Source organism: Echinops telfairi, unplaced genomic scaffold (genome assembly GCF_000313985.2).
Source record: "Echinops telfairi isolate 266 unplaced genomic scaffold, ASM31398v2 ScPeMD7_18;HRSCAF=68, whole genome shotgun sequence".
NCBI lineage: Eukaryota > Metazoa > Chordata > Mammalia > Afrosoricida > Tenrecidae > Echinops > Echinops telfairi.
This window is the reverse complement of record NW_022103915.1, coordinates 84,253,022-84,262,454: the sequence shown is the minus strand read 5'-3', so window position 1 is coordinate 84,262,454 and position 9,433 is coordinate 84,253,022. Positions and strand designations below refer to the sequence as shown.

At 57.4% G+C, this 9,433-nt stretch overlaps 1 protein-coding gene across 1 annotated transcript in view; it reads right to left on the bottom strand.

The window, feature by feature from the left end:
• The window catches only part of LOC101661144 (myosin-6), a 28,859-nt gene that overhangs the window by 1,037 nt on the left and 18,389 nt on the right, over positions 1 to 9,433 (bottom strand). The window contains exons 25-36 of the mRNA XM_045287662.1: positions 8,667 to 8,869; positions 8,460 to 8,578; positions 7,258 to 7,454; positions 6,556 to 6,739; positions 6,168 to 6,333; positions 5,898 to 6,022; positions 4,526 to 4,834; positions 3,985 to 4,188; positions 3,048 to 3,173; positions 2,657 to 2,932; positions 1,245 to 1,340; positions 410 to 544 (exon numbers count right to left, since the gene is read on the bottom strand). Of these exons, the coding sequence (XP_045143597.1) occupies positions 410 to 544; positions 1,245 to 1,340; positions 2,657 to 2,932; positions 3,048 to 3,173; positions 3,985 to 4,188; positions 4,526 to 4,834; positions 5,898 to 6,022; positions 6,168 to 6,333; positions 6,556 to 6,739; positions 7,258 to 7,454; positions 8,460 to 8,578; positions 8,667 to 8,869 (2,140 nt within the window). The remainder of the gene's footprint in view (positions 1 to 409; positions 545 to 1,244; positions 1,341 to 2,656; positions 2,933 to 3,047; positions 3,174 to 3,984; positions 4,189 to 4,525; positions 4,835 to 5,897; positions 6,023 to 6,167; positions 6,334 to 6,555; positions 6,740 to 7,257; positions 7,455 to 8,459; positions 8,579 to 8,666; positions 8,870 to 9,433) is intronic.

Genomic DNA, 9,433 nt, shown 5'->3' with positions numbered 1-9,433 from the left:
TATTATCTCTCATGCTCTCGATGACTTTAATATAATACTTATATATCTCAACCGTACAATTGTGCATTACTGAACCCAGAAGTAGTATTACTGAATCCGAGTAGTAGTAATAGGAGTATTAGCAGTGGGGGCTGGCACCCCACCTCCCTCTGCGTCATTTTTTATTTAATACTACAGAGCCCCAATGAGGGCCTCGGGCTCTCAGGGTTCCCTGCTAGAGCTCTCTGTGGTTTACAGGCTGGAGGCTGGGACTTTCTGTAGACGTTCTCAGGTTGCCGGGGCTGCGGGACCCCCTGGGCTGCCCAAATATAGGGCGAAGAGTGCATACTCTGAAGGGCACTCACGTCACAGCATGTGTTAGTGTGTGTGCGTGGGTGCAACAGGTGAAACCTGGGGTGGGCTGTCCCACCTTGGCCCCGATGTCCCGGCTCTTGGCCCGCAGCTTGTTGACCTGGGACTCGGCGATGTCCGCCCGCTCCTCCGCCTCATCCAGCTCGTGCTGCACCTTGCGGAACTTGGACAGGTTGGTGTTGGCCTGTTCCTCCTGCCCGGTGGGAGTATAAGGTGAAGAGGGGACTGAAGACAGGTGTTTCCAGACTCCTAGCCTAGCCTGGCTCCTGGCCATCACCTGAGTTCCCAAGCCAGCCTCCCCAGTGGTAACCTGCTCCTGTCTCGGCTCCCTCCTCACCTGCTTCTCGCATGCCATGTGTGTGCTCCCTCCAGGGCCACTCACTGTTCAAGAGGGCTCCCCTGCTGGCTGTGCCAGCCCCGCTCAGAGCCCAGCTTCACTGCCCCGTCCAGCCAGAGGCTCTCTGCACAGGTGGGTGCATGAATGCCTCACAGCCACACCTTGGCCCACCTACAAGGACTCCCCACGGCTGTAGACCTAGTCAGGTCCTCTTCCCAGGCCCCAGCTCAGAGCTACCTTCCTGTCGAGCCTCCCCGGCTCCTTCCCTCCCTGCCACAGTGTCTACCTGCCACGTGCTGGCAGGAGTGCCCACACTACCTTCTCTTGGGCTTACAGGTATATAGATTGTAAACTTTTTGCTGGCAGGGGCTGGGTCCAGTAGAGCATTGGCCTTGCCAACTCTGAGTGATCAACACGGCTCTTGGGCACATGGCAAGTGTGTATCAAGTGTCTGAGAGTCAGGAGGGACAGCGAGCCTTTGTCCAGGCCACCTGCTCACCAGTTCTTGCACATAGTCGGTCTGTGTATGAAAGGATGGCAAGGGCAATGAACATACCGCCTCCTCGGCCTGGCGCTTGTAGGCCTTGACCTTCAGTTGCAGCTTGTCCACCAGGTCCTGCAGCCGCAGCAGGTTCTTCTTGTCCTCCTCCGTCTAGGAGAGGGGCATGGGGTGGGGGTGGGCAAGAAGTCAGTTGGTGGGAGTAGCAAAAGCAAGCATCTTTCCTCTGCTCATCACCCCACTCTTCTCTCCACATCTTGAGTTGCCCCCCGATCCAATAGCTCAGGGCAGAGAGGTGGTGGGGAAGATTCCATCTCTGACCTCACTTGTCCATCAAAGGGGCAAGGCGAGAGTCTTAGGGATATTAAAAAAAAAACAACGAGGGCTTTTTTTTCCTAAAGCTGGGTGAGGCTCACCCCAAACAGGATTCCCTAAGGTGACACTATGTCATAGCGGGTCTGTTCCAGCGCCGGCCTGGAGGAGGAAGGTAGCTAAAGAAAGGCTGGTGGGTCCCAAGTGACTAGAGGAGTAACCAGGAGGAGGCTGGAAGAGGGGGACATTGTCAAGCGCTGTGTCTCCCCCTTGCCTAACTGCCTGCGTTGGAGCCTGTGTTTATCTGGGCAGGCGCAGTAATCCGGTCTCCGTCAATGCACGCAGGGATGCCGTAGCAGCACTAGGCGAGAACACACGGAGCCACTCAGGGACTCGGTCTAAGAATTGTACGGAACCAGGATTCAGGAACCGGGATCCCTGGCTGCACCCTCCCGTGACCAGCCTATCTCTGAATCGCGGTCTGCCCTGTTTCCTCCACTCAGACGCCATCGCCAGGCTTATGCAGACCCCTTGGTGGGTCTGCGTCAGCTCGGGCACCCAACCGTCAAACGGGTCACTGTCCCCTGCTCCCACCATCTCTCCTTCCCGGGCCCCCTGTGAAAAGTGAGGTCAGGGGCGAAAGGCTCTGAGGGTTGCAGAGGTCTTAGGACATGCTGGAGGGTTCTTTCTCCAAGACCTGCTATCCATTGTGGCAACATCTCCCCGGACAATCTCTGAGGCATCTGTTCTTATCCTCAACGTTTATCCCTAAAGTGCCACACGATGTCTTTCCCTTTCAGCTCGTGGGAGGGAGGAAGGCTCCTTGGATTACTCTGAAGCCTTCCTGTTTAACACTTAAAGTGATTTTTTAAAAAAAGCCTGGTTAGAAGAGCCTTCAGGAAGTAGACATGGGATTTCCATTCACTAGAAAACACATGGACGCAAGTTCCGCAGACACCAGAACATGCAAAAGAAACATAAACTACAGACAGTTCTTGAGGAGAGAGTGGCGGGAGGGCGGATGGCTTCCCTAGTAGGGGACTGGATGTCCTTCTCCAGGGCCCAGGCTCTGTGTGGGCCCGAAGGGGAGGCTAGAACAACTATTCCCAATTCACTCTTTATAGGGCCCCGGTCCCGGGCGCCTGCCCTGCCCACACCTGGTAGGTGAGCTCCTTGATGCGGCGCTCACTCTTCCGCATGCCCTTGACCCACTCCGCGTTGTGCTTCTGCTCGGCCTCCAGCTCATTCTCCAGCTCGCGAACCCGGGCCTCCAGCTTCTGCAGCTGCTTCTTGCCGCCCTTGAGGGCGATCTGCTCGGCCTCGTCCAGCCGGTGCTGCAGGTCCTTGATGGTCTGCTCCATGTTCTTCTTCATGCGCTCCAGGTGGGCACTGGTGTCCTGCTCCTTCTTCAGCTCCTCCGCCATCATGGCAGCCTGGGGGCCAGGGAAGGGCGCACACGGTCTAGGCAAGTCCTTACACTCTCGCCGCCTGGACCAGGACCAGCAGGCACCGTGGCGGCAGCCAGGGCATCTCCTCCAGGGGACTCACATCCGTGATGGCCTTCTTGGCCTTCTCCTCGGCGTTCCTGCACTCCTGCACGGCCTCCTCCACCTCAGTCTGCAACTGGGACAGGTCTGCGTCCATCTTCTTCTTCTGGTTGATGAGGCTGGTGTTCTAGACGTTGGCAGAGAAAACTATTGGCCACGTATTCGCTCTCACCCGATCCCATGCCTCTATCCAGAATGCACCCACAAGCGGGTGCTTTGATTTGAGGCATTCCTGGGTGGCAGGAAGAGGGAAGCACTTGGCTTCTAACCCAAAGGTTGCCTCTTCGAATCCACCCACAGGCGCCTTGGAAGAAAGGCCTGGCGGTCCTACTGGAAAAAATCAAGCCTTGAAAACCCCACGGAGCTCAGCTTTGCTCTGACGCACACGGAGCAGAGCCGTGGGTGGGGACGGGTTCACAGCAAGTGGCTTGGTTTCGTGGCTGGGTTTTCACAGCAGCCCGTGCTTCTCAGGCCATTCCTTGCTTTGCCCTCGTGTTTCGCCCTCATGCCCTGTGACGCTAGATATGTTCTGGACACTGTGTCTAGATGTAGAGTGACTCCGTTTCGAGGAACGTCACCTAAGGGTGAAGGGGATTGCGGCCATTCTTAAAACGTCCAAAGTCCCCTAGGTTCAGAGCAAAGGGAGGTTCTCTTCTAGATTGCGGACATCAAATAGTAGGGTGCATCCCACCACTTCTAGGGTTGTGACTTTGACAGACATCACCAATCAACCACGACACTCTTCGGTCTTGCCATCAGAGCCCCTTTGTCAAGAGAGTGGTTCTGGCAACAACTCCTAACCACGTGCGTTGGCCCAAGAGGTGACGTAATTAGGGATGCTGGTTGCTCGCCCCCACCCAGAGCATCTGGTTTCCATAGCTATCCTGGCACCACCTGACATTCAGCAGGGTTCTACGCGGCTGCCCCAACGCCCTTACCTGCGAGTGCAGCAGCTGCACCCGCTCACTGGTCTCGATGAGCTCCTGCTCGGCCAGCTTACGGGACCGCTCCGTCTGCTCCACCACGGCCCGCAGCTCCTCCAGCTCGGCCTGCAGCAGGGTGTTGCGCCGCTCCACAATGGCGATGTTCTCCTTCAGGTCATCGTTGACGCGGACGGCATCGTCCAGTTGGATCTGGGTGTCCTGAGAATCGGGAAAGAGCCATGAGGAGAGGCCCAGACCCTACCCTCTCCAGACAGCCTCTCATTCCATCCCACCGTCACAGATCTCCCCTTGTCACTTGGAGGGGACAGGGGCCCATTTGTTCATCTGCTCCTCTGGCAGGGAGGCTGGGCATCTGGGATCGACGTTGGGACTTGGTCAGTTGTGCATTCCCCTGGCCTCCAAGACCAGGAGGTAGGTGACACCTACTCCCTTATGTCCATGAGCCCAAGACCCTTTCCTGGCCCTAACCATTCCCTGGACACCTCCACTCCACCCCATCCCCGACCCTTGTGATGAGATACCCAGCTTCTGTTACCTTCAGGTGGGCTTGGGCGATCTTCAGGTGCTTCTGAGACTCCGAGGCCGTCCTATTGGCCTGGCTGAGCTGGATCTCCATCTCGTTGAGATCACCCTCCATCTTCTTCTTCACCCGCAGGGCCTCATTGCGGCTGCGCGTCTCCGCATCCAGGGACGTCTGCAGCGAGTCCACCACACGCAGATGGTTGCGCTTGGCCTGCTCCATCTCCTCGTCCTTCTCTGTCAGCTTCTTCTCGATCTCCGCCTTGATCTGGTTGAACTCCAGCTGGGCCCGGAGGATCTTGCCCTCCTCATGCTCCAGGGAGGCCTGCGTGGAGTGGGTGAGGTTGGAGAGGGGAGAAAGGGTGCAGGGCAGATGGTCAGGACCCAGGGGCAGGGAGGGAGGCAGAGATCAGCTGTGGCACTGTATTCTGGAGAACAGAACCGGGAAGAGAGTGTGCAGTGGTACCAGCACCCCCAGGTCCTGGAAGGCATTGTAAGGCAGGACATGATGGGCTTCCTGACTCACTGGGCTTCCATAGTCAAGGAAAAAGTTTGGGTTTCACACTTGCCAGAATCCTCCAACCCGAACATGGCTTGGATGTCTGACTCCAGACGGAGTATTGTTAAAAAAAAGAGAGAGGAATTTCAGAACCACAGATTCGAAACTCTCTGTTTCCTAGGTCCCTCATCCTCGAGTCAGAAAAGTCGAAGCCCCAACTCTCCAGGCTTTCTCCAAGTTCGTGAGGTTGAATCAAATGACAGCTGAATGACATGAAGTCCCGCATTGCGTTCCTTCTCTTGATCTTCATAAAGACCGTGCATGCAGTTTTATGGGTTATGGACAACGAATCCCACTTTACAGATGTGAACACGGGGCGCACTGAGATGGAGAACCTGGCCAACACCCCAGGACATCACACGCGGGGCTGCTTTCTCTCTGAGCCCATGCCCCTCATAACTATCTGCAGAGCCCCTACCTCCTCACCCTGCACTGTGGTTCCTGCACCTCCTGCCTCTAAGGAGCACGTCTCTGATTAGTGGTTATGGTTGCCAGTCTAAAACTAAAAACCACGCCGGAAAACGGCTCTTACAGCCTCCGACCCGCCTGTGATGCTGTCCTCTGTGCAGATGCTGGTGTTGGAGGTAGTCAAGGGTACTGGAAGCCACAGGGCCCCACCATGGCGGAGTACCCTTGTGACTTGTCCAAGGGAGCCTTTGAGGGGTGAGGACAGAGGGACAAGGCAGGGATAAGAGGCTTCAGAGGGTGAGAGGGCCTTGGGTTCAAGGACAAGAAACTTTGTCTTGGAGTTAGGATCGGGCCCGCAAAGGAACACAGAAGAGCCAGAGATGGGAGAGAAGATGAGGTACAGGCAGAGTCAGACCCTCACCTCGGCCTCCTCCAGGGCCGACTGCAGCTCCATCTTCTCCACCTCCAGCTGCTTACGGATCTTCTCCAGCTCGTGGACATTTTTCCCTCCTTCACCCAGCTGCTCAGTCAGGTCTGAGATCTCCTCTGTAGGGGTGGGAGCGGACCCTGAGTGGGGGCTGCCAGGGCCCCTGGCTGGGCATATCTTTTCGTGTGGGTGACTTTAGGAGGACTGGGTCACCCGACACGTGGGTCACTGCCACCGAGGCCATGCCCCGCCCCCCCGACGCACCCTGGAGGTTCTTGTTCTCCCGCTTGAAGGTCTCCAGGTGCTCCAGCGACTCCTCATAGGCGTTCTTGAGCTTGAAGAGCTCCGTGCTCAGGGACCGCGCCTCCTTCTGCGAGGACTCCAGCTCGGACTGGGACTCCTCGTACTTCTGCTTCCACTCAGCCAGGATCTGCCCGGGGGTCGGGGTTGGGGGCCACTCACCGCGCTGCTCCCGCGCCCCTCCCCCACCGCCGCGGGACCCCTCCTGTGGGAGCTGCTCCAGGTCCTGCACCCTGCCCTGTGGTTCCTGGACCTCCTGCCTCTAAGGAGCGCACCTCTGGCCTCCCGCTGACCCGGCGCCCTCCCCTGGACCCCCCCTCCACCCGGGCCAAGGTGCTGCGCAGGCGGCCACCTTATCGAAGTTCCTTTGCTTTTTGTCCAGGGCGGCGGCGGCGGCGTTGGAGCGCTCCACGTCGACCATGAGGTCCTCGATCTCGTTCTGCAGCCGGTGCTTGGTCTTCTCCAGGGAGGAGCACTTGGCGTTGACGGCCTCCACGGCCTCCTCGGCATCCTGCAGCCGCTGGGCCAGCTTCTTCCTGCCCGGGGGGAAAGGTGGGCAGGGGGTGGGAGGCAAGGAGAAGCAACATGAGCCCTTGGGAAAAACGTCCTTGGAGACTAAGATGTACACTTGGTAGGAAGGCCGGGCACCAGGCAGCCTCTTGGGTGGGTGGGTGGGGTTGAGGACCCACAACCCCCAAAAGTGCCTTGCAGGCGGTATGCCGTGACCCTGCTATGCTGTGGCCTGGAGGAGAGCTGGGCTCTGGCTTCCCACCATCTCCTCCTGCCATGGCATCTGCCCAGGTGGGAGCACTCTGCCCTCAGACAAACCTTTTGTTCGTCTTATATTCGGATGAGAAACATAACGCGAGCAAAAAGCTTTCCTGAGAGGAGAAGGAGGTGGGCCCGGGGCAGGGTCTTCCTGTATTGTCAAACGGGCCCCAAGGTTCCCCTGGGCTGATCCTCTGCAGCTGGCCGGCAAGGCGGGGGTGGGGGGTGTACTGGCCGGCCCCTTCTCACCATGGCGCTTGGCCTGGGTTGTGCCACCAGCACTCACTTGGCCTCCTCCAGTTCCTCGGTCCTCTGGATGGCGTCTGTCTCGTACTTGGTCCTCCACTGGGCCACCTCACTGTTGGCCTTGGACAGCACGCGCTGCAGCTCCGCCTTGGCCTCCGTCTCCTCCTCGTACTGCTCCCGCAGCAGGTCGCAGTCATGCCGGGCTGACTGCAGCGCGTGGGCCAGGGCGTTCTTCGCCTGGGGGGACGAGGGGACCAGCGATGGACACAGCTCTGTCCACCAGGCAACCCCAGTCCTCGCCTGTGTCTTAGCTAGTCCCTACATGGTCCTGTCACCTCACCCACCACCACATGCCTGGTGGAGCTGGATGATTGATCCTGAGACCAGCTGCCAGCGAGCCAAGTCACCTGGGACACGGTGGGTGTCAGGGCCCAGCTGTGCTGCAGAGGGCATTCAGTGGCTGCTGTGGGGGAAGGAGGTCACCAGCCCTTTCTTCCTGGGCACCCCTGGGTGCACGGCCGATCAGTAGGTTAGCAGCCGAACATGTGACCATTTGTACAGGTCTTGAGATGGGTGGGACTCCCTGCCATGGCTTAATGGCTTCTAGCCACAAGGAAGGCTAATAGGCACCGAGTGATTTGCAGAATGGTCGGTGCCCATTCCTCCTGGGCTCCGCACGCAGCAGGCAACGTTGTCATTGCTGTCTCTTTACAGGGGAGGAGATGGAGGCTGGGCAAGGCACGGAGAGATGACTTAGAATCCTGCGGATGCCCTCTCTATTTCTCTAGATTGCTCTCTTCTATTTGAACTTCAACCCAGCCCCAAGCTAGGAACCCCACCAAATTTAAGTAGCCTCCCAAGGTGTCCCTTTGAACTAAAAAAAGCACCATTAAATGAATTTTAGGGTGTCAGTTAGCCCTGGTGCTGCGGGGCTTAGGCGTTGGCCTGTTAACCCAAGGTGAGCGGCTCGAAAGCACCAGCCAGCTCAGAGAGAGGAGGACGGGGTCTTCTGCTCTCATCAAGAGTCAAGATTCTTAAGGCAGTTCTGCCTTGTCGTGAAGGCTGGCTCTCAGTGAGAATCGACTCCGTGGCAATGAGCGTGGCTTTCGCTGAGAGTAGGAGAGCCCAGACCAGAGGGGCTTTCTATCCCAGAGCTCGCTCTCCACGCTGCATCTCCAGCCTTCAGGCGAGTGCCCCAGAGCTAGCACCCACCACATCTCCCTAGTGCCCGTGGGGCCGTACTTTGCCTTCTTCCTCCAGCTGCCTCTTGAGGTCCTCCATCTGCTGGTTGTAGGACAGCTTCCCTCGGGTCAGCTGCGAGATCAGAGCCTCCTTTTCCTCCAACTGCCGGGACAGCTCTCCTGGAGGTGGGAAGGAGGGTTGGAGGGCCACGGTGGGGGAGCCCACATCCCAGCCTGGGGCCGGTAGAGGGCTGGTTGGAGCACCCACCGTTCTCAGTCTGCAGCTTGGCCCGCTGGGTGGTGAAGTCGTTGAGGGACCTCTGGGTCTCTTCCAGCTTCACGCGATACTCATTGGCCTGGTCCTCTAGCGTCCGGGACACCTTCTCTAGGTTTGCCTTTGGGTGGCAAGGGATACGATACGGGAAGGGTGAGTGAGAGAGGGGCTGGTGTTGGCAGAGAGAATGGGGCAAGCTGAGCAGAGAAAGGGCAAGAGAATGGGGGGGGTCAGAGGGCAGGAGGGTGAATGGGGGTCATGGGGTACCCAAAGAAAACCGGAATATATATTTTTCAAAGTTACGTATTTAATTTTTTTTTTTTACAAAACAACCCAATTGCCTTCAAAGCACTCTGCACTACACTCAGTACATTGGTCCAATCTGTGATTCCATTCTTGGAAACATTTTTCAAACTCATCTGTTTGGATGGCTGACAGCACCTCCCTCGTTTTTTTTCCCTTCACCTCTTCTACATCCTCAAATCACTATCCTTTCATGTCCCTCTTCATTCTCAGAAACAAAAAGAGGTTTCACAGGGCGAAATCAGGTGAAGAAGGTGTGTGGGTCAAGAGAGGCCTGTTGGTTTTGCCAAAAACTGGCACACTGAGATGGCTGCGTGAGCAGGTGCCTGGTCATGGTGGCAAAACCAGTCCCCCGTCTGCCACAAATCAGGACTTTTTACACAATCTTTTCAGAACCTCTAAGTAACAAGCTTGATTAACATTGTCTGACCTGGTGGAACGAACCCCAAATGCACTGT